Source organism: Giraffa tippelskirchi, chromosome 1 (assembly GCF_054371585.1).
Source record: "Giraffa tippelskirchi isolate mGirTip1 chromosome 1, T2T-mGirTip1v1.2.pri, whole genome shotgun sequence".
NCBI lineage: Eukaryota > Metazoa > Chordata > Mammalia > Artiodactyla > Giraffidae > Giraffa > Giraffa tippelskirchi.
The window spans coordinates 211,326,933-211,351,953 of NC_137275.1; the positions used below are offsets into that span (position 1 = coordinate 211,326,933).

The 25,021-nt window shown below is 45.3% G+C and overlaps 1 protein-coding gene across 12 annotated transcripts in view; it reads left to right on the top strand.

The window, feature by feature from the left end:
* ZNF462 (zinc finger protein 462) overlaps positions 1–25,021 on the top strand; it is a 178,972-nt gene that overhangs the window by 87,177 nt on the left and 66,774 nt on the right. For 4 of the 12 annotated variants that reach the window (XM_081525575.1, XM_081525556.1, XM_081525545.1 and 1 more), the window contains 5 exons: positions 286–3,296; positions 6,651–6,815; positions 8,586–8,689; positions 12,082–12,200; positions 17,146–17,337. In XM_081525575.1, the coding sequence (XP_081381701.1) occupies positions 286–3,296; positions 6,651–6,815; positions 8,586–8,689; positions 12,082–12,200; positions 17,146–17,337 (3,591 nt within the window). Of the gene's footprint in view, positions 1–285; positions 5,898–6,650; positions 6,816–8,402; positions 8,690–12,081; positions 12,201–17,145; positions 17,338–25,021 lie in introns of all 12 variants that reach the window. The other 8 variants (XM_081525497.1, XM_081525478.1, XM_081525507.1 and 5 more) reach the window with 3 other exon arrangements.

Below are 25,021 nucleotides of genomic sequence, written 5' to 3' on the forward strand. Positions count from 1 at the left end.
ACAAGTTTGTGAAACTTGCAGAGCTCTGTGGCGCATAGATAGAGATGAGGGGAGTCTTGCACCTGAAGCCAAGCACTACCTTCCATCCGTGAGAGGCAACATGTGTATGTTCATTAACAATTCGTTAATACTCTTCAGGGCCTCATCTAGAGATGTTAGGCCTTTTGAATGTGATGTTTATTAATGAAGAATAATTGAAAAGCAAACTGGATTTGCATGGTTGAGTTTCTTGATTTGCTTTTGCTTTTCTCTTCTCTTCCCACTTACCTTATGCTTTCTCTTTAGGTCAAAATGCAGCCACATTGGGGACTGGAAGTTACTATGGCCATAGTCCAGGATATTACAGTCAGCATATTACCCCTAATCCCAAACCAACAAACAAGTTTTTTCAATGCAAGTTCTGTGTACGCTACTTCAGGTCAAAAAACCTCCTCATTGAACACACTAGGAAGGTCCACGGAGCTCAAGCTGAAGGGAGTTCAGCCGGACCCCCTGTTCCAGGATCCTTAAATTATAATATCATGATGCATGAGGGATTTGGAAAGGTCTTCTCTTGCCAGTTTTGCACATACAAGTCACCAAGGAGGGCAAGAATAATTAAGCATCAGAAGATGTATCACAAAAACAATTTGAAGGAGACCACTGCTACCCCCCCTGCCCCTGCTCCAATGCCAGACCCGGTGGTCCCATCCATGTCCCTGCAGGACCCCTGCAAGGAACTGCCAGCGGAGGTCGTGGAGCGCAGCATCTTAGAATCCATGGTCAAGCCACTGACCAAGTCTCGAGGCAACTTTTGCTGTGAGTGGTGCAGCTATCAGACCCCCCGCCGAGAACGCTGGTGTGACCACATGATGAAGAAGCACCGCAGCATGGTCAAGATCCTGTCCAGTCTCAGGCAGCAGCAAGAAGGGACGAATGTGCCTGAGGCACAGAACAAGAACGACCTCAGCCCCACTTCTAACTCCACCTATCTGTCCATGAATGCTGCCAGCCGGGAGTTACCCAACACTAATGTCTCCAACTTCAGGGGCTCCATTGGCAACTCCATCATGAGACCCAATTCTTCTTCCGCTTCCAAGTTTTCACCCATGTCTTACCCTCAGATGAAGCCGAAGTCACCTCACAATTCTGGCCTCGTTAACTTGGCAGAGAGATCCCGTTACGGAATGCCCGAGATGACCAATTCCTCTGCTGACCTGGAAACTAACAGCATGCTGAATGACTCCAGTTCCGATGAAGAGTTAAATGAAATAGACAGTGAAAATGGCTTAAGTGCTATGGATCACCAGACAGCAGGCATGTCTGCAGAGCAGCTGATGGGCTCAGACGGCAACAAATTATTGGAGACCAAGGGGATCCCGTTTAGAAGATTCATGAATAGGTTCCAGTGCCCCTTTTGTCCTTTCCTCACCATGCATCGACGTAGTATTTCCCGTCACATAGAAAACATCCACTTATCTGGAAAGACAGCTGTCTACAAATGTGATGAATGTCCGTTTACTTGCAAGAGCTCATTAAAACTTGGGGCTCACAAACAGTGTCACACGGGTACCACGTCAGATTGGGATGCTGTGAATTCCCAGAGTGAAGGCATTTCCTCCTCACTGAATGAAGGTGTCGTGTCTTACGAGAGCTCAAGCATCAATGGCAGAAAGTCGGGGGTCCTGTTGGATCCCTTGCAGCAGCAACAGCCGCCCCCACCGCCGCCCCCGCCACCACCACCACCTCCGTCACAGCCACAGCCGCCGCAGCTACAATCGCCCCATCAGGTGCCACCCCAGCCCCAGCTGCCCCCGCCGCCTCCCCCGCCACCCGCACAAGCCCCACCCTTGCACCCCTACAAGTGCACCATGTGTAATTACTCCACCACGACTCTGAAAGGGCTGCGAGTTCATCAGCAGCACAAACACTCTTTCTGCGACAACTTGCCAAAATTCGAGGGGCAGCCCTCAAGCCTGCCGTTGGACAGTGAGACAGACAGCCACCCCTCTTCCAGCAACACTGTGAAGAAAAGTCAGACCTCAATTCTTGGGTTGTCCTCCAAGAACAATTTTGTCGCCAAGGCCTCTAGGAAGCTCGCTAATGACTTTCCGCTCGACTTATCGCCTGTGAAGAAGAGGACCAGGATTGACGAGATAGCAAGCAACCTGCAGAGCAAAATTAACCAAACAAAACAGCAGGAAGATGCGGTGATCAACGTGGAGGATGACGAGGAGGAAGAGGAGGACAATGAAGTGGAGATCGAGGTGGAGCTGGACAGGGAGGAAGAGCTGCCGGAGCCCGTCCTGGAGGTGCCCACGCCCTTCTCTGCCCAGCAGATCTGGGCGAGAGATGTCCCTGAGCCCCCGAAGGAGCCCAACTTCAGAACTGTTGCTCATGATTACAATGCCACCAATGGGGCTGAAATAGAGCTCACCCTTTCTGAAGATGAGGAGGATTATTACGGCTCCTCCACCAACATGAAAGATCACCAGGTTTCCAATACTACTCTGCTCAACACCCAGACTCCTATCTACGCAACTGAGCACAGTAATGAAAATACCGACTTCAGTGACTCGGGAAGGCTTTATTATTGCAAACACTGTGACTTTAACAACAAATCTGCCCGGAGCGTCAGCACCCACTACCAGCGCATGCACCCATACATTAAGTTCAGCTTCAGGTACATCTTAGACCCCAACGATCACAGTGCAGTGTACCGGTGCCTGGAATGCTACATCGATTACACCAATTTCGAAGACCTGCAGCAGCATTACGGCGAACACCACCCAGAAGCCATGAATGTCCTCAACTTTGACCACTCGGACCTGATCTACCGGTGTCGGTTTTGTTCCTACACAAGCCCGAATGTCCGAAGCCTGATGCCACATTACCAAAGAATGCATCCCACCGTGAAGATTAACAATGCCATGATATTTTCGAGCTACGTGGTGGAGCAGCAGGAGGGGCTAGGCACAGAATCACAGACGCTGCGGGAGATCCTGAATTCGGCTCCGAAGAACATGGCTACATCCACTCCCGTGGCCCGTGGTGGCGGTATGCCAGCTCCGTTCCCCAAAAACACTCCTTCCAAGAGCTTTCCTCCAGAATGTGAAAATCAGAAGGACCCCTCGGTCAACACCGTTGTCGTGTACGACTGTGACGTTTGCTCCTTCGCGAGCCCCAACATGCACTCTGTGTTGGTTCATTATCAGAAGAAACACCCAGAAGAAAAGGCTTCCTACTTTAGGATCCAGAAAACCATGCGAATGGTGTCTGTGGACAGGGGCTCTGCCCTTTCTCAGTTATCATTTGAGGTGGGTGCTCCAATGTCTCCCAAAATGTCCACCATGGGTTCCCCACCCCCCCCACAACCCCCGCCACCAGACCTCAGTACTGAGCTTTACTACTGCAAACACTGTTCCTACAGCAATCGGTCAGTTGTGGGAGTCCTTGTCCACTACCAGAAAAGACACCCAGAAATAAAGGTTACTGCCAAATATATCAGACAGGCTCCTCCCACAGCTGCAATGATGAGAGGGCCGGAGGGGCCCCATGGCTCCCCCCGGCCACCCGCCCCTATGCAACAGCTCAACCGGAGCAGCTCCGAGAGAGATGGCCCTCCCGTGGAGAATGAGATGTTTTTTTGCCAGCACTGTGATTACGGGAACCGGACGGTCAAAGGTGTCCTCATTCATTATCAGAAGAAGCACCGAGACTTCAAGGCCAATGCGGACGTGATCCGGCAGCACACAGCCACCATCCGAAGCCTTTGCGACCGCAATCAGAAGAAGCCAGCCAGCTGCGTGCTGGTCTCCCCGGCGGGTGCGGAGCGGGACAAAACAAAATTGCGAGCGCTCAAGTGTAGGCAGTGCTCATACACCTCTCCCTACTTTTATGCCCTGAGGAAGCATATCAAGAAAGACCACCCTGCCCTGAAGGCCACGGTCACGTCCATCATGAGATGGGCATTTCTAGATGGCTTGATAGAAGCTGGCTACCACTGCGAGTGGTGCATCTATTCCCACACAGAGCCAAGTGGTTTGCTTCTGCATTACCAAAGGAGGCACCCTGAGCATTATGTGGATTATACCTACATGGCCACCAAGCTCTGGGCGGGGCCAGACCCGTCCCCTCCCTCTCTCACTATGCCAGCTGAAGCCAAAACATACAGATGCAGAGACTGTGTTTTCGAAGCCCTCTCCATCTGGGACATCACCAATCACTACCAAGCATTCCACCCTTGGGCCATGAATGGGGATGAGTCGGTGCTGCTGGATATCATCAAGGAGAAAGATGCCGTGGAGAATCCCATACCTTCCTCTGAAGAGCTGGTGGGCCCTATGAGTTGTGAAAACAGTATGCCTGGCCCGCTCCCGGAGCAGGAAGTCGAATGCCCCGAGGATGCCAGGCTTTCCCCTGAGAAGACCATCCAACTTGCCTCAGCTAACCCCGCCATCTCCTCCACCCCATACCAGTGTACGGTGTGTCAGTCTGAATATAACAACTTGCATGGCCTTCTGACCCACTATGGGAAGAAGCACCCAGGCATGAAGGTGAAGGCTGCCGACTTTGCCCAGGACATCGATATCAACCCCGGCGCTGTCTACAAATGCAGGCACTGCCCTTATATCAACACCCGCATCCACGGCGTCCTGACCCACTACCAGAAGCGACATCCGTCCATCAAGGTGACCGCAGAGGACTTCGTGCACGATGTGGAGCAGTCCACCGACATAGCCCAGAACGATGTAGAGGAGACGAGCAGGATCTTCAAGCAAGGGTACGGCGCCTACCGCTGCAAACTGTGTCCCTACACACACGGCACTTTGGAGAAACTCAAGATCCACTATGAGAAGTACCACAACCAGCCGGAATTCGATGTCTTTTCCCAGTCACCCCCGAAGCTGCCCATGTCCCTCGAGCCCGAGATAACCACTGAAGGGAGCCCCTCCCAGGTCTCGGTGACCGAGGACGAGGTGGGAGAGGAGCCCGTGTCCACGTCTCACTTCGCTACCTCGCATCTGGTGTCCCACACTGTGTTCCGGTGCCAGCTCTGCAAGTACTTCTGCTCCACGCGGAAGGGCATCGCCCGGCACTATCGCATCAAGCACAACAACGTGCGCGCCCAGCCGGAGGGCAAGAACAACCTCTTCAAGTGCGCCCTGTGTGCCTACACCAACCCCATCCGCAAAGGGCTGGCTGCCCACTACCAGAAGCGCCACGACATCGACGCCTACTACACCCATTGCCTGGCGGCGTCCAGAACCATCAGCGACAAGCCCAACAAGGTGATCATCCCGTCGCCACCCAAGGATGACTCCCCGCCACTCAGCGAAGAGCTGCGGCGCGCCGTGGAGAAGAAGAAATGCTCCCTGTGCGCCTTCCAGTCCTTCAGCAAGAAGGGCATTGTGTCCCATTACATGAAGCGCCACCCGGGGGTCTTCCCCAAGAAGCAGCACGCCAGTAAGCTAGGGGGCTACTTCACCGCGGTGTACGCCGACGAGCACGAGAAGCCGATGCTGATGGAAGATTCGGAAGAGAGAGGCGGCTTCGAGAAAGCGGAGGTGGAGGGAAGTGAAGGGCAGGACATCGAGTGGCTCCCGTTCCGCTGCATCAAGTGCTTCAAGCTGTCCTTCAGCACGGCCGAGCTGCTGAGCATGCACTACACGGACCACCATAGCCGGGACCTCAAGAGGGACTTTGTCATCCTGGGCGGCGGCCCCCGGCTGCAGGGCTCCGCCTACCAGTGCAAGCACTGCGAGAGCAGACTGCAGAGCACCGCCGAGCTGACCTCGCACTTGAACATTCACAATGAGGAATTCCAGAAGCGTGCCAAACGCCAGGAGAGGAGGAAACAGCTTTTGAGCAAGCAGAAATATGCAGATGGTGCTTTTGCAGATTTCAAACAAGAGAGGGTAAGGATATGTTTTGATTTCCCTTCCCCCAGGAGGCCTCTCATCACTGGTGCCCACATGCACTTCTTCGCTGCCAGCCAAACCGCTCCGGGCTTCCTAGTGACTTAGCTTGCCAGAGAGCTCAATAAGTCAATTAAACATTTCGAGCTTGATTATCTCCCCCATTCTCTGCTCACCCTTCTCCACGGCCCTGGTGCCCCTCCCTGTGGTCCCTCCCAAGGCTCCCCAGGGGAGGGTCGGGTGGTTTTCCGGTCTTGTCCGAGGCTTAGTTCACGACAACCGCTCGCTCTCTTAACCAAGACAGTTGTGGGCCATCTCTCGTGTCCTTAGTGCTTCTCAGCCATGTCTTGGTTTGCAGTGTCGGCTCCACGAACCAGACATCTCCAGGAGTAGATTTTTGTTTTTCTTTTGTTTTTTGGTCAAGAAGTTCACTCATGGCATAGCTCATGCAACGTTTCACCTGCGTAGTTGAACAATGGGTTTGAAAGCCAGATAACTGGGTGGCAGTGACGATGAGGCTTCTGCACCGAGAACTTCTCACAAGTCGTCACCTATTGGGGTTCCGGAGACTTTGCGTAGTCGGCAGCGCGCCTCGCCTCTGATGAATGCATTATGTAAAAATGCTCGCATATATCTCCCTTGGTTTTTAACCTGCTAATCTGCTGTAACGTAAAATCTAGTAAGCTGCAAGAATAAATGCCAGCCATTGAGGGAGGGCTCGGAGTACTGATGGCTACCACTGTATTTTACCAGCCTTTTGGTCACTTAGAAGAGGTGCCAAAGATCAAGGAGAGGAAGGTGGTGGGCTACAAGTGTAAATTCTGTGTGGAAGTGCATCCGACGCTCCGCGCCATCTGCAACCACCTCCGCAAGCACGTCCAGTACGGCAGTGTCCCCGCCGTGTCCGCCGCCGTGAAGGTGAGCACTGGGAAGGTCTGGATGAGAAGTCTTGTGCGTGAGCCATTCGCGTTCCTAATCCACGCCGCTGCTCAGAGCCACTCAGGAAAGGGCGTCCCAGACGTGGGCATTCCTGAGTTACGCTGGGATCGGTCTGGCTTGTTCTGATTTCTTTACAGGTTGGATCCTCCTCATCTTCCGTGTCTCCACCCGGTTGCGTTTCGATCTGGTTCCCTTCCACGCGGATAGTTCGGTGGAAACAGAAGATCCGGGCCTCTGGATACAGGAGGCTTTGGGGTCACCTTTCTGTGCTGTGTTTGTTTGCACTTCCAAGTGTTTCGAGCTCTTGAGAGGAGCCCCGTGGGTTCTCTCCCCATCCTCTTCTGCTCCTCCCACTGCCTGACTTCTTGTCTGTCTTTCTCATCTGGTAATGGTGCAGAGAGCCCAGGAGAATCTGTCTTTTAACTTCTTATTCTGGGTCCTTGGAGGAGCATTAAGAAATGTTAAATCTAAAACTGAAAGCCTTCAAGTCACAGTTGGCCCTGTGAGCCCTTTGACCTGATTTGTCTCCCCCATCCCTTTTCCCTATATGTTGCTGACAGGCGCCTCCCCTCTGCCTCCGACGTGTTATCAGGCCACCTGTTTTGAACATCACAACCTTAAATATTAGTCACTGTTTTAATAACCAAGCCGCCATCCTTGCTTTCTAGGATATTGTTAGCCAGTGATCAGTTTTGAGCAGAGAAGTTAGTTCAGGGCTCTGCCCTATCTCTTTGGATACATGAATGTGTTTTTGTCATGGGCCCTTCTCGATCTTGCGTCCTGTTTAGCCATCGTGGCCTGGAGGTAAAGCTTCTGCTTTTCCCATTGAAGACTGGAGCCTTCCTGCTGGCGACACAGCTGTGAGTGGTGCTGGGACAGTAGCGGCCAGGTCCTTGCCCGCCATCGTGGTGTGTCCCAGCCTTGCGTCCCCAAATCACTCAGGGGAGACAGAGCAGCTCTTCCTGTGTAATCAGTAATCCAAGGAACCACCTCGAAACAAAAGCAACTTAAACCCAGGCTTCTCCTTAATTTTTTAAGTTGACTATATAGCAGCCTTTTGGTCAAGGAGTGACGTAACCATCTGTGGGCTGGAGATGAGCATGGTGGCAAAGAGCTGGATCTTTCAGTTTCCTTCCTCTGCTGAGAGTGTTCCAAGGCTCCCAGATGCCCAAACCATTCTGTTTTTCCTTCTTCCTGCCTCTCTTCCTTTCTCAGAGCCATAACCCTAACCTGCTTTGTATCAGTTTCAGTAGTATCCCAATTAGAATTTTCCTTGTAAGATGGGCGATAAGGGAGTGAACTGTCTTCAAAAGCGGGAGAGCCCCTCCCTCACATTTCTCAGGCAGTAGCAACCTGTGTCCAGATGTTGCCCTCATATCACCACCACTGCATGAGGATGGCATTCGGGTGTGCCCTTCCTCTAGGGGGAGCCAGAGAGGCAGGGGAGGAAGCCTTAACAGGAAATGCTGATGAGTTTGGGAGAATGAAGGGAGAGGAGGAGAGCTGGGGGCAATGATGGATATTTATTTTGTTGGTGGGGCATGTGTGTGTGTGTGGTTCTCTTAGCAGGAGGCTGAAGACCCTTCCCACTTGTTCCTGGATGGACTGGAAGCAGCCAAAGATGCCACTGGCGCCCTGGTGGACCGGGTGGATGGTGAACACTGCTTGCTTGATGGAATGTTGGAGGATGAAACCCGGCCGGGGGGATACCATTGTAGTCAATGTGACAGAGTCCTGATGTCCATGCAGGGGCTGCGTTCTCATGAGAGGAGCCATCTGGCCCTGGCCATGTTTACCCGCGAGGACAAGTACAGCTGCCAGTATTGCTCCTTTGTTTCTGCTTTCAGACACAAGTAAGTGCTCACCGAATGTCCACAAGTGGTAATGGGAGGGGCATGGAAGGCCCGAGAGGCTGGAGGAGTCTCAAGACCCCTCTCATGGTTCACGCCCACTGTTTAGTTGGCTGTGTCACCTCGAGCCTCAGTCGCCTCATCTGTCAAATGGGGCTGAGAACAAGAGACTGTTTACTTGATACCAGACTTGGCAAAATCAAGCATTTTTTAAAAAATGGAGTGTAGTTAATTTACAAGTTTGTGTTAGTTTTAAGTATATAGCAAAATGATTCAGTCACACACACACACATATGTACACATATTCTTTTTCAGATTCTTTTCCAGTATAGGTTATTATTATTATAAGATATTGAGTATAGTTCCTTGTGCTATACAATAGGTCCTCGTTTATGTATTTTATATATAATAGTGTGTACTTCTTAATCTCCCTACCCCTCCCCCAAGTATCCCCTTTGGTAACCATAAGTTTGTTTTCTATGTCCGTGAATCTATTTCTGTTTTGTAAATAAATTCATTTACATCATTTTTTAATATTCCACATATAAGTAATATCGTATGTTTTTGTCTGACTTACTTCACTTAGTATGATCATCTCTAGTTGCAGCCATGTTGCTGCAGATGTCATTATTTCATTCTTTTTTATGACTGAGTAACAGTCCATTGTATACACATGCCACATCTTCCTTATTCATTCATCTGTCAGTGGAAATCTAGGTTGCTTCAGTGTCTTGGCTGTTGTGAGTAGTGTTGTTGTGATCATTGGGGTGCATGTATCTTTTCTAATCGGAGTTTTCTAAATTGGGCATTTTTTAAAAAATGACGGTTTTGGAGGAATTGCTATAATCTACACCAGGAAAGACCAGAGAGTACATGAGTTTACTGGTGCATCTGTCAAGCATTCATCCAGAACCTAGTCATCATATGAGGAAGTAAGTTTCCATTTGGGAAATTAAGTGACCAAGGAGGTAAAATTAGGACTATTAACCCATGTGACCAAAGAGTCATTGCTTGGCATTTAAAAAAAAAAAGACCTGGAATGGTAAAGAAGTTTATCGATGCTGGAGATATGCTTGAAATGTAGGGGGGTTGGGAGAGGGAGCTTTCCACTACTTGGCACAGCTTTGAAATTGCATATTGGGTTTTTGTGTGAGGCCATTCAGAGTGATGGGAAGAGGGATGGTTCTGAGATGCAGCAACCTTTTGTTGCCTTTCTCTCACAACTGTATGAGAGAGAAATATTCAATAACATGTTCTACAGTCTTGGATGAAGGTGGCTGATTGTGAGGCTGACATGCTGTTTATTTTTATCATAATTGAAAATAAATGATGGGCTGTTTGCTTCTTCAAAAAGATAAAGTGCTAGTTAGTGGTTGTTGAAAGGCAAGAAGAGGCGATGCTTCTACGGAGGTTAGGGAGGGTTGCAATGGCTTTTATGATTATACAGGACCTAGTATCTAATCTTTGTCATCAGATTCTTGCCCTGGCCTCAAACTAGTGTAGTTCTCACCTGTTCGATAAATGTTTGTTGGAAAGCGACTCTCTTTTCTGACACCTCAGTAAGTTATTGTGAATAAATGAATATGCTCTGTTGTAAATGCTTTGGGGGGAATATAAAGATGAATAGAACATGGTCGGTGGTCTAAGGGAACTCAGGGTCTTGTTGGGTTATAAGTAAAGCAAGCATACAAATGACTTGGCAAAATAATGCACTTGTCTTTAAAAAATGTATCGATAAAATGCTACGAAGTTGCAAAGAAGAGAGATGGTACATCCATTTTTGAAGAATCAGGAGGATTTTATGGAACAGGGAGTTTTTGAGTCAAGTCTTCAAGTAGGAAGGTAGAACATACAGTGTGAAAGGAAAGATGAGGGAGCAGGGTCCTGAGGAAGAAGGTGATGCTCAGAGGCACTTGCCTGGTGGTCCTGTTGGACTTTTTTGGGTGGGGGCCACAAGAGCTGACATTTATCAAGCCTCACTGTGTGCCAGCCACTGTGCTAAGTGCCTTCAAGCATTATCTCATTTTATTCTCAGAACAGCCCTATGAAGTATGGTCCCATTATTATCTCCATTTATGGATAAGAGAAGTGAGGCCTTTTAATGTAGAGGGGTTGTGTAACTTGCCCAAGGCCACTCTGGTTATGAGTAATAGCTGGTGTTTGATCCCAGGCAGTCTGACTCCATTGCTTGCGCTTTTGAGTTGGAAAAAAAATGGGGGAGACCAATTAGGAGGGTCATGATAGACAGCTGAGCCACCGGGTTAGAATGGAACTTTGGAAACAGTTAAGGAAGGATGATCTTCATGGCTTGGAAAAATTGACTTCTTGGAGGGGAGATGGGACAGAGTAGGGTACAAATGACATGGAGATTTCCAGTCTGGTTGACTGACAGCATGGAAGTGTTCTTTCTAAAAACAAGGAAATGAAAGAGAATTTGTTTTGGATTAAAAAAAAAATAAAACCAACACTTTTGTTTCGGGTTGGTTGAGTTTAAGATAGCTGAAGGACATCTAGAAGGAGGTGTCCTGAGGCAATGGAAAGTGCAGCTTGGGAGCTTGGGAGAACATTATATATTTAAATGCTAAGAAGTACCGTTCCCATATGAGTCATTTAGAATGGAATCTAGTTCCCTGGGGCACTGATACAAATTAGAACGTCTTCCCACACCTTGTTTGGTAGATTTATTATTTTTTTAACAGTAGTAATTATTATGAAATACTGAGAGCTCATTATAATAATTTCTTTATAAGTTGCTTCTGGAAGACTGGTATACAGCAAACATGGTTTTATCAGAAGGCAAGGCCAGCCTTTGGATCACGCAGCTTCCTGTAAACATGCTTGCCCTGGGCCTCCATATTTATAAAGACTTTGGAAACAGACAGCCCATCACAGATAGTTCAGCCACTTTGAAAGCTCCCTGCCCTGCACAGGTGTTCATGGTGGAATTAAGATTTAAGAGGAAAGTCAGCCCTTTTTACATACAAAATTTCTCTAAATCTCGTTTTGCAGGAGGAGGTGGGGAATAGGTTCAAGGCCTCTTTGATAGACACTCCTCACTGACTTTGCAGAAAACTTAAATTTGTCCATATTTTACCTTTTGTTTTTGGATGTCTTCTTCCACTTTGCAATGCTTTAGAGAAGGGAAAATAAGTCTATCAAGACCTGTTTCCACTGCCATGTCTCTCAATCCAAACGCATTTTTGATTTCTTCCTTCCTTTAGCTTCCCCAACTCTTGCCAATCTTTTTTTTTTCCGGTAAGTGCCATCCTTGGAAAGTAACAAAATTACTTTGAACAGCTTAGAAATGGGATTTCTGGAGAAGGGCAATGAGAAAATGTTGGATGCTGTTTTTAATCCTGTCATTTCCTTTTTTTTTTTTTTCCTTCTACATCAAGTTTGGATCGCCACATGCAAACCCACCACGGACACCATAAACCATTCCGATGCAAACTCTGCTCCTTCAAGTCCTCCTACAACAGCCGGCTGAAGACACACATCCTCAAAGCTCATGCTGGTGAGTTGTTGTTCGTTGTATACTAGTTCTCTGAATTTGAAATCCAGTGGTCTTTAGTGAGTGAAATTTTAAGTCTCTTGCTCCATACACATGAGAATAAGTTTTCTTTGAAATCCTCATGTATTCAGTTTTATCTCAATCTAATAAATAAAAATTGAAGAATGGCTCAAAGGCAAAATAATACCAAGCCTCAGGTCACCCATGTCATAATCGATTCATTCAACTAATATGTATCTACTAATAGATTTTTGCTACTCACGGGTTCTGTTTTTTTAAGAGAAATTTCTAAATTACATAGACTTGCTAGTGGAAGTGCAAGAATTGGTACATCTACTAAAAGTAATTTCCAACTAAAATAAAGTTATAATCTTAGAAATGTTGAGAGGGGCAGAGAGAAATCAGGATATCTGAGATTTCTCCTGAGATGCCCTTAGATGCATTTCCATGCCCCAGATACGAAGAGACCTTGGGTCCTGAGTGTCCAGGAGCTGTGCTGATCTCTGTTACTCTGTCTTCTCATCGGGCTGGTCTCATGAACATCCCTTAACTACTAGGCTCTGCCCTAATAAGATGTGATATTCATCATCTCATTTAATCCTCAAAACAGCCCTAAAGGGTGGATGCTGTTATCACTCTTCACTCTTTAGGTGAAGCTACAGAGGCTCAAAATTAAGTGTCCTGCTCATGGCCCCCTCGTGACTCAGATGGTAAAGAATCCACCTGCAATGCAGGAGCCCCGGGTTTGATCCCTGGGTCAGGAAGATTCCCTGGAGAAGGGAATGGCTAGCCACTCCACTTTTCTTGCCTGGAGAATTCCACGGACAGAGGAACCTGGTGGGCTATACAGTCCACGGGGTCGCAAAGAGTTGGACTTGACTGAGCGACTGACACTTAACACTTTCTCGGCCACAGAGCCCATTCACTAAGAATTTGACTCCGGAACAAAAACCAAACATCCTTGCGCTCACATGATGCTACCTCTCTCTGTCCTGCTCGTCTCCACTTGGCGTATGATGGAGATGCCCACAGATGGCTAATCAGAACTCAGCCGAGAGAGGAAAGAGGCCTTAGTAGGAGAGGCGGTGGTGAGGCGGCCTGGGGGCGTTTCCCATGATTCCTCAATCCTCTGAGAAGCCTGACTGTCCCGCGGCCTGTGGTGCCCTCTCGGGAGTGTTGATAGCCCTTGAGGAACTTGCTTCAAACACAGGGAAATTGGGGAAACAGAACACTTTAGAATAGCTACCGATACTATCAGAGATTCTTCTAGAGATCAAGTCTCCTCCATGAGTTTCTTCAGCTAAGGTATTTAGAATACTAGTTGAATTCTAGTTTATTTTTTACTTTTTTATTGGCGTATAATTGCTTTACAATGTTGGGTTAGTTTCTGCTGTACAATGAAGTGAATCAGCTCTATATAAACATATATCTCTTGCCTTTTGAACCTCCCTTCCACCCCTCCCCACCACGAATTCTAGCTTTAAATTTTTCAATCAGCTAGAACTTTTCCGTCTCATTTAGTAACTTCCGTTGTATGGTTATAAAAACTGCCCAGAACGCAAGTCCTTCACTTTTGTCATCTCTTCATCCCCTGTGGAAATAAGACCGTCTCTGTTATTTCTTGAATGTTGGGTTCTGTTGAACTGTCTTAATGGAGTAAAACTACTGAAGCCTTAAGTTCACAGAAGGTGGAGGGGGGATGGTCAGCAGATTAACTGTATAGGCTCTTCTCTGTTAGTATTTTTGTATCTCCCAGAATATTTTACTGAAGTCCAAGGAGGAAGAGGCTTTGGGGATCAAACCACTCTTTTCTAACTGGGATATATTGTAAATTATTCAGCTGGGACACCATCCTCAGAAGTTTTTCCTATAGATCTCAGCCTTGTCAAAAACACTTTACCAATGGGAGTTGGGTAAGTGATTTGGCCTGTGGGAAGGACTTTAAAATCAAGTGCCACAGGCTACACACTGACTCTAGGGCACTGAGCTGAAGCGTATATTCTTGGAGCTGACCAAGCAGACTGGTCTTCTGTGGTCACTGGTTGGCAGGAAGAAAGCGTCCAAAGAGAGTGGGAGCAACGTTATCTAGTTCTCTGCACACCTTGGACCACTGGTATCTATGACACGGCTCAAGTCAAATCATTTTCCAAAAAGACTCTTGACTTGTCTGTTCTACTCAATAGAGTATTTTATTTTAAAGGGTGAAAAGTAGTGTGTACAAACCAAATACCTGGATTGGAATTCTCTCTCAAGTTATGCCACTTATGACCACCCACCAAGGTTCATGTAGCCATCTTTGCACTGAAAAATTGAGAAGTGAAATAAGAGCATAAAATAACATACATACTTACTATTTTAACACACTATGTTAACATACTACTTATGTTAAGTATTGTTTATTAAAGTGTTTATTTATTTGGCTGTGCCTGGTCTTAGATGCAGCATGAGGGATATTTAGTTGCAGCATGTGGGATCTAGTTCTCTGACCAGGGATCAAACTTGGGCCCCACCAGGGAGGTCCCTCTATTTATTATGTTAGTAAATATCATTGTTCATGCCCAGCATTATCCTGTAGCTCCTAGGTCATGGTTTGAGGAGCGTGGAATTGACTGATGTTCTTGTTTGGGTCCTCTGACTTTTTTGAGCTTCTCTTCTGCTTTGGGCTACAGCATGTTGCATCATTCAAGGTTTTGTGTGGGTCTCTTTCTTCAAGGCCTTCTTGGAAATGCATGCTGTGGGGGGTCATCAGTTGTAAAACGGAGGCTGAATGCAGGACTTTGGATGCTGGGCTCGCCTCACATGAAACCACTTAGTAATTTTCCACTTAGTAATTAGATGGCAGAAAGGTAACCATCACAACAGGGTAAAAGCAAGGATGGAGGTTTACCTGCTCTTCCTTGCTTTGCTATAGTGAGCATTTGTCTGTAGCACATCAGCAGCATCGTCCTCAGTTCACATTCACTGGTCCTCTCCTCTGGTTTTTACATTTTACCTTAAAAATAAATTTAAAAAATACATGTTCGTTAGAGAAAATTTGAAAATGAAAGAAGAAATGCAGTAGCCATTCACAACCTTATTATCTAAAGACCACTGTTATTAATATTTGATAATATTTCCTTTCAACCATTTCCTCTGTAATTATTTCTCATAGTTGTGATTATGATTTAATGTATTATGCCTTTCTATTTATTTTTCTGAGTATCAGAATTTTATTTTCCTATGTATGACCATCTCTTTAAGAATTAATTTTAATGAATAGTAATTTATCAAGAAGATATACCCACATTTACTTAATCATTTCCCTGGGGTTGGAGACTTAGGTTGTTTCATCCCTTTTTTAAGCATAAATAATGTATATTTCTAAATAGAGATTTCTAAGTATTAAAGGATATTTCCTTAATATAAACTCTCAGAAGTGGAATTATTGAATTTCAGGCCTGAGCTTTCTAAACTTATTGTTGTTAAAAGCAAAATTGCTTTCTGAGTTGGTAGTACCAGTGTTTGTCTGTCCAGTGATGTATGCATGCCCATTTTACACCCTGCAGTTCATTTAAAAGCTGGCTTAGGGCAAAAGTAAATCATACTCTCATCGTAGTGATCTGTGCTGTATTTCAATGGTATAAAAACAATTAAAAGGAAAGTACTTTTAGAAAACAAATTTTTGGTTACCAAGGAAAGAGGGGGGATAAATTGGAGATTGGGATTGACATATACACACTGCTATATTAGGTAACTAATAAGAACCTCCTACTGTTTAGTGCAGGGAACTCTACTCAGTACTCTGTAATTGACCTATGTGGGAAAAGAATCTTAAAAAGAGTGGATATATGTATATGTATAACTGATTCACTTTGCTGTACAACAGAAACACAACATTATAAATCAACTGTATTCCAATTAAAATTAATTTGAATAAAACAAAAATACTTAGTTCTGCTTAGGGAAGTGAAAGTTGCTCAGTTGTGTCTGACTCTTTGTGACCCCCAGGGACCGTACAGTCCATGGGATTCTCCAGGCCAGAATACCGGAGTGGGTAGCCTTTCCCTTCTCCAGGGGATCTTCCCAACCCAGGGATCAAACCCAGGTCTCCTGCATTGCAGGCAGATTCTTTACCAGTGGAGCCACAAGGGAAGCCCAAGAATACCGAAGTGGGTAGCCTATCCCTTCTCCAGTGAATCTTCCTGACCCAGGAATGAAACTGGGGTCTTCTGCATGGCAGGCGGATTCTTTACCAACTGAGCTATTTCTATTTAAATGCCCTTTATATTGAAAATATAAAATAAATATAAAAATATATGAGCTACACTCAGATGCACACATTTTTATATATTCATACACCTCTGTCATTTAAGAAATCACTTTAAACCATTTCTGTACTGTTGATCAGATAGGGAAATAGAGTTTTGTTCTCAAGTTTGTGAACTGGTCCAAAGAAAACCCCACATATAGGATGTGTGAAATCCAGGAGGCCTAGAGTCACCAAGGATGTGAGTTACGGGGATGGCACAATAGTTTGCACTGAGTGACTTGGTGCTGGGAAAGCCACCCATCAAACCCTTGTTAATAAGAATAAAGTGTATTATTTTCTGTGGATGATGCAAAGGCTGAAATGAAAACTGACATAGTCATTTCTGTTATACAGACAGAGGGACAGAGATGGGAAGACTCTCTGCGGGAGCTAGCTAGACATTTGATTTCAGGCTCTGCTGGGGGATCCATTGTAGGCTCCTTTGCGTAAACTGAGCATGGGGTGAAGAGGGACCAGGTCACTTGATGCTGGCGGGAGGGGGGGTGGTGCAGGGCGGGGGTGTTGCCAAGGGGTGGTCTGAGGGTTCTCAGACCAGGCAGCTTGAGGCGTGCTCTCTGGAGTGAACTAACCGCGTTATTTCCACCCGCTTCCTCCCTTCTCCGCTCCTCCTCCTCTGCTGTCCCCACTGTCTTCCTCCAGGTGAGCATGCGTACAAGTGTTCTTGGTGCTCCTTTTCCACCATGACAATCAGCCAGCTGAAGGAACACTCCCTCAAGGTCCACGGAAAAGCCCTGACCCTCCCCAGGCCACGGATTGTCAGTCTCCTCTCCTCGCACGCCCACCACTCCTCCCCAAAAGCCACCCCGGCCGAAGAAGTGGAAGATTCCAATGGTAAAACCGGACTTTGAAGCGGGCATCAACCATTGATTGGGGCGGGGGTGGACGGGGATTAACAGCCAGGCCTTCTTTTTAGAAGAAAATCGTATATGAAAACGTGATGGTTCAGGTGAAGGAAGAAACGTGAAAAGGTTGGAACAGTATAGACGTTGGAGGTGGAGGGTGAAGTGAACTCGGTAAGCATCTGTTTGGTTCCGAGACGAGACGTGTCTGCACTGCCCTGTGAGCGCAGCTTGTGGAAAGAGCGCGTGTGTGCTGGGTTCGTGTTGAGTTCTTCCGCGGTGGTTGAGCGCAGGAAGGTGAGGAATACTGGGCGTATTTCTTCATTTACTTATTGGTATTATTTATTGGTATGTATACTATGAAGTGTTTGGGGGTCCCAGATGTATAAGTTAACACAATTCAGAGTGGGAATGGAAAGGGTGGATGGTGGGGATGTGTCATTTCGGGGTTACCTTGTGATTTTTTTTTTTTTAAATGGCTGAAGAATGATGAGGAAGCATCAGTTGAAGGGAGGGAGTAACTGCCCACTGTCGGAGCTTCAGGCTACATCCGGGAAGCCCTGGAGGGCGTCTCCTCATTGGCGGTGTAATCAAAGCTGTCCACGAGAGAGAATGAGAGCGAGATGGCGGGTGTGGCAGAGCCGAGCAAAGGATGGTTTGTTTTAATCAGCCCAAGAAACAGAAGGGTGTTGGTTGCTCACCTCAGATGACTGCAGAGTCACATGCTTATTAGGAGAGGAGGAAGTCTGTAGATTGTTGTTGATGTAGGAGACCTAGGAGTTGCTCTATTCTGCGACCTTCTGGTGTTGAATGCCTTCTGCAGCATCTACTGCCAGCCTAAATACTTCCCAGGTCAGGGAACGGACTGTTTCTCAAGCAAGGCCTGTCGTTATGTCCTTGGTAGGAGCTTAGTGGGCTGGCAAGAAAGTTCATGGGCTCTTTGGAACAAAGGCTTGGCTTTGAGTCTTACTTCTCTCAATGCCAGTTGTGTTTTCCTGGGCAATCTTAGCTTCCTACACTCAAAGGTCAAATTGGATGATGATACCTACCCCTTGATGGCCTTGAGAGATTAATGAGAAAAGATAGACATTTAATAAATAGACATTTTATTCAGCAATTTACATCTTGGATTGCAGTTTTGGTCTTTGAGGCTGAAGCATGAATTTGGGGTTATGTTTAATGTCAGTTTAAAAAGATAGACTCCTTAGGTTACCTGGAGATCTGACAGCCCCAACATGTCCACGTGGTCTGACTATCTGATTAGCAAAAGAGTAAGTGATGAACCTTCATTCACAAGGTCTGGGCAGAGAAAACTGGGAGGAAAAGGAAAGGTAAGTCCTGGAACTAAAAGCTCCCTTTGTTGAGTTGCAAAATTTGGTGGCCTTTCCTTTGCCAATCAGTAAACACCAGGTTAAACATAGTAACTCCTTGCTGGTATTCCTGTCTTGAAGGACTTCTGTTTTAACAATGGAGGCTTGTTATTATGATGGTGGCTCATGATGAAGTGAGCACACTTATCTCCTCTGCTGATGTGTGGCAGTTTAGCCTGTGTTTGTTGTTGTTGTTGTTGTTGTTGTTTTCCAGGAAAACATAGAGTCTCAAAGCTAAATGGGGTGGGGTTGGGAGATGGGGCTGGGAGCACATGTGAAACACTACAGAAAATGTCCCCTTTGCACCTTGGTATTCTGTTCCTTGGAAGATACTGGTATATTGCAATAAAGGGCAAAATAGAATTTTATGTTAATTGTAAGGTCTTCACATGATAACAAACATTCACATGATTGTTAATGAGTTGCTTTTATCTGAAATGGAAGCTACGTTTGTGGAGCCATTTGGGTGAAATGGGGCTTCCCTGGTGGCTCAGGAGGTAAAGAATCTGACTGTAATGCAGGAGACCTGGGTTCAGTCCCTGGGTTGAGAAGATCCCCTGGAAAAAGGAAAAGCTACGCCTTCCAGTATTCTTGCCTGGAGAATTCCATGGACTGAGGAGCCTGGTGGGCTACAATCCATGGCATCACAAAGAGTCAGACGTGACTAGGCACTAACACTTTCACACCTGGGTGAAATAGATCCATCCAAGCACCATTCCTAGTAAAGGCTTTTCCTAGGACATTTGTCTCCATATTTTACCTTCTTTTCCCTTTGTCCTCCTCCTTTGGAAGGTGGGTCTTAGTCTCTAGCACATGGACATCCTGCAGACCACTCAGTGCATGGCTCACCTTCCTCTGTGTGTGTGCTAGCTGTCACTTCAGTCATGTCTGACTCTTTGTGACCCTATGGACTGTAGCCCACCAGGCTCCTTTGTCCATTGAATTCTCCAGGCAAGAGTACTGGAATGGGTTGCCATGCCTCCTCAGGGGATCATCCCGACTCAGGGATCAAACCTGTGTCTCATTATGTTTCCTGCATTGGCAGGCAGGTTCTTTATCACTAGTGCCACCTGGGAAGCCCTACCTTCCTCTACATAGGCTAAAAAAGAGTCAAGTTCAGTCAACTTCCTGAGCCTGTACTCTCTGCCAGGAGCTATGTGATGCACAGAATCATAAATTAATACAGTGCCATTCTGACTGCCCAGAAGTTCAGAATCAAATGTTTAGAAGATATTATCAGCATGGTATTGAACTAACCGCATCTTTTAGCCTGAAACCTCACCTTTTTGAGGGGTGATTTCTGATTCTTGGAAGCTAGACAAGGTTGGGACCTTGGGAGAAGGGTGGTTGCAGAAACATGATGAAATGATATTGGCTAACTCTCTGTGTAACACATGTAGTCTATTAGCCACAGGGAGATAAGTTGCAGTATTTAAAAGTGTTTTTCTCTTTCTATAGAAGAAAGGATAATGAATGTAAACACTCTGGGTGGCCACTCCAGTGAGGCTTACACAGAACTCATTGGATCTGTGCTGATTTCAATGTATGTAAATAATCGGGATCAGTGGGTCAGGAGTGATTGTTTAAGTGGGATGAACCTAAATGTTTAAGGTGGGGTATACAGAAAAAAGGCTTCAAATAGGCTCTTCTCATTAATGGATAATATGGAAAGAAAAATTAACAGTTTGTCCATTCAATCAATATTTTCCTGAATCCTTTCTATGTAGGTGTTGGGTGATTCAAAATGCCCAAGAATGATAGAAGAGGTTGAAAATGGGCAGGCTGTTTGCTGGGGAACCGATTGGTGGATTCCTAGAAATGGTTACATCTGGGAGATGAAAAAACAGCTGTGGGGCTAGACAGTAGCCTGTAAATCACGCCTTGAATGGTGTTTGAAACACGCATGTGAAATCCAATTGCACATTTTAATAGGGAGAAGCTGTGGGGCCGTTGGCTCTCAGTTAAGGTTTCCCACACTGCAGATGCCAGGTCGCTCTGAACACAAGAACCAAAAATGTGTTGCAGGCCTGGGGGGAGTAGAGATCCATAAAACCAGGGAAATCACCAGTGTGTCCTTGGCTTTCTGATCCCCTAGCGAGACATGTGAATAAAACAACTTGACATGCTCGCTGCTGTTTGCAGTGGTCAAATGTTTGCAGTCTTGAGAGTGAGCCAGTCTTTTCCGGCAGAAGGAAACTGGCTGAACAAGAAGGTTCTTCCTAAGCTGCTTTGCCTCCCAATCCAGAGGGGAGCCCTACAAGGGAGAGAAGGGAGCCCTCCAAGAGAGCGAGGGAAGCCAAGAAGGCAGACATGAGAAGGTGGGGGGTGGGGGGTGCTGATTTCATTCCCACTGCCTGGCCGCACACTTGCTCTGGACATAAACAGAACTCTTAGACTCTGGGCTGTCAGTCTTGACATGTCTCACCAGCATGTGGTCTCTCTGTATTCTCTATGATCTGTGGTTGGAAAGAAAAGCAGTGCTGATTCTCTGTGTAAGATAATGGGAAATAACACATAATTGCTATTCTAAACAATGCATTAAGTTGAAATCATAAGGTTGTCAACAAGAGGAAGTGTTCTGCTGTGTTTGTGTTTACTGGGTTCCTTCTGCCATACAAAATAGAGGACTGGGTTGTATCAGGCTTTGTCTTAGACTGCTTTCAGCACAGAAAAACACACATACTCATATACCTATAAAACGAGAGAGAAACTTAGAACAGTGTAGTTTCATGCTGAGATTTGTTTAGGTCTGAGTAGTTCCCCAGGGCCTGGGTGTGGTTGCATAATTTGACAATTAAGCTCTGTCCTTTGTAAGAGGTCAGGCCAATGATGACATGCCATCTTTCTCCTCCTTTCAGTTTCTTTCTTCGCTCCGTCCGGTTATGCTGCACAGAATGGCCAGCTTTAGGAAGCAGCTACTGTGGTGCGCTTAAAACAAAAATCAGACACTAAGACCATGTACAAAATACATAAGGTGTATGAGAATTAAGATAGTTTTTTAGCCTGTGCCCTAATGGCAACCTAGGGAAAACACCCAGAACTTTTGGTCATGAAATCCTTCTCATTGTAAGACAGATCTCCATATAGTTCACCCAACAAGAGACGTCTTTGCTAGTGTGAAATTGGTAGAAAAACATAAGGAGCTTCGTGATTTTTTTTTCTTTTTAATAAAGTGAAGGGTTTTCTGTTACAACTTTTCAGTTGGCTTTTCGGTTCTAAACTCTAGAATGATATTTGATCAGCAGCTTTTTTTATCAGGGCATCTCTCCTCAACCACAGGAATTTCTCATGTCATATCAAAATCCAAGTTGTCTGCATTTCATACAGAGTTGACCACTTGGTCACATGTTCTCCATCGTGCGTGTTCTTGCCAACAAATCCTTATGTTTCCAACCATCTCTGTACTAACTGCCCCCAGCACCTGAGGTCGTCATTTCCATTTCTGTGCATTCGAAGCAGTTCTGCTGGGAGTTGGAAGAATTTCCTGTGTGCTTCTGTCTGCCAGTCTCTGACTTTAACTTCTGCTAAAGACTGACATTTACCAGCCATTGGGTACTCAGTTTACTCATCCATTGATGATCTTCTTGTTGTTCATTTGTACTTGTGGATGTGCTTTTGGTTCTGTCCCCTAATTTTCCAGTGGAAATAGTTAGATACTTATACTGACTTCTTTTAGGCATACAGTTTGCAATTCAGTTAGTTGTACTGAGTCTCCTAACATGTCTGACAAACTCCACAGAACCAAGCTGTGCAAGGGTAAGTTTATTTCATTTGCATTTAAGAGGCAAGTTCAAAAGATAAATGATCCAAAGATGTAACCTTAGGGATTGCTCTAACAGAAACTTTCTGACGCATCAGTCTGCCAAGGGGAAACAATCTTCCTTGACAAAGTATTTTCAACTTTGTTGTTGTTCACTGGATGACAAGACCTTCTGTAGAAGTGGGAAACTGCAAGTTGAGACAAGTTGTAAGCCCTTCCAGTCCTCAGGAGGAGACAGAAGGAGTGGTAGCGCTGGGGACATGGGCATTACCAGCGTAGTCCCCTGGTAGCAGAGCCCCTTAGAGCAAGCACACATAATCATTTGATCCTGGAATGGAGTAGCTTTTTCTCTGTGTCTTTGTCCAAAAGCATACAGTGTTTGGTTGCAGTTAAATCCCAATTCAGAGAAGCTATAGAGTGAAACTAACCAACAAAATTCATAGATTAGTAAAAAATTTTTATTCTCCTTGAAAATTTTGCCTGCCAGTCTATTAACATAATATATGAGTTAGAGGAGGCTTGTTTTGCATGATTTCTATAAGCTATAAATCAAGGATTTGGCAGACTTTTTCTGTAAAGGGCCAGATAGAAAATACTTTCAAGTTTGTGGGCCACAGAGTCTCTGTTACAACCATTCAACAGTGCCATTGTAATGGGAAAGCAGCCATAGATAATATGTAAACAAATGGATATGGCTATGTTCCAGTAAAACTTTATCTGCAAAGGCATGAGCATGGACATGGATTTGCCCTGTGTGCAGTTTGTCACTCACCCCTGCAACGGTGAGTGGAAAAAATTACAGCGGAACCCATGAAATTACTCCCATATTTAATAAATGTCATTATAGACCTTTATATTTAACATATAGGCTATTCCTAGAGGTCGCTTAAAATATAACTTGACCTAAATACATTCTTTGTTTCATATATGATATGTAAGACATTAAGTAGAGCTTTAAAATATTAATGTGTGAATTACACTTAAGCTTAAAAGAAAATCTTCTCTAAGAATTGTATTGAGTCTAGCGCCAAACCATCAATTCATTTAACCTTGACTGCAGCAATACTTGACACTTAAAAATTAAGATCTGAGATGCCTGCTTTTTGAAGAGAGGCTTTTCAGATTTCTAAATAGGTAAGACATAAAATTCAACCTTTAAGAGGATCCAATTAGTTGCTAGGGCATCAGCACCTTCCACACAGGTTCCAGTTGCAATCAGATTTCTCTTGGGGTAAAAGAAAGAAGAGGTGGTTTCTTTAAAAATGACAGTAATGAAACGGAGACTCTCTGGTGAATAATTGTGAAGTACCGAGATTTACATCATTTTTAGTGCATGGGATACGAGACATAATTTTAATGGCTTGGCCATAATTTTTAATGGGCTCTGCTGGTCTCAAAATTATCTGGCCAGAGAACAGTAACCTTCCATTTTTGACATCAGAATTTCTACATTAAAATGTGATCTCGAGTTTACTTTAATGCTTATTATGAAGAGTGGCATTTCTACTATAAAGACCTAAGACGTCTGTAAGTCCAGGAGCGCAGAGCAGTACAGGTGATTCCGCATCTTCTGTTTGACATCCAAAAGTCTTTGGTGGTTAAATTATTCGATCTCACCCCCATCAGCAAATAGAAAGCCTCCAAAATTATCACTGTCCTAAAGTTGAATATCATGTGATAGACCCTTCCCAAGAAACCCACCTGCCTGAGATTTCTGTGACTTTTTGAATTAGCCACAGTTTCATGTGCCAAGGATGGAAAAAACATTTCAAATGAAGGCTTTCCATGTCCTGGGAACTCAGTCAACTTGCCCATCTCCCTCTTCCCATGCCAAGAAAAACATTTGTTCATCAGAAATACAAGCATATACTACCCAGCTCATTCAGAGCTAGTTCCCAGCAGCTCCAGAATTTGCTGTATAATTCCACATCTTACTGTTTGCTAGAGATTACCTTAAGGTCCTCCAGAACCTCAGTGTGGGAAATATCTAAAAGGAAGAAGAAATTGATTCTTTGGCAGAAAATACATTCAGTTGTTAGTCAAATCATCTGAAATTATTAATCTCAGTTCTTTTTTGAAAGAAAGAATTTTTCTTTGTCTTATCATTGCGCACTTTGACTTTTTTTCCCCTGGAACCAGAGCTAAATGTTTTAGGGCAATTATATTTAATATAAAATCCCTCAAACTCTTTTGAGACTTCTTGTGATTCATAGATCCTCTTCTCTTCCAAATTCTGTTCTGCGCTAGAGGATTGTACACAAGTATTGGATCTGAGAGGACAAGTATGTGTGAGCCATGATTCAAGCAGTAGAAATCCTGGGACAGCTTTGCTGGAACAGAGGGTATGTCCTGACCAAGATGGGCATGTGAAAAAGAATTATTTCTAAGAGCTGAGATGAGAAGAAGATGCCAGAAATAACCTTTTCCAAACAACTATTATTTATCTTCAAAACTATGTGAGTTTTGATTATATGGCCCAACATATCCAAATGATGCACATATTTTTTCATTCATGCATTCATAATCCTAAATAATAACATCCAATA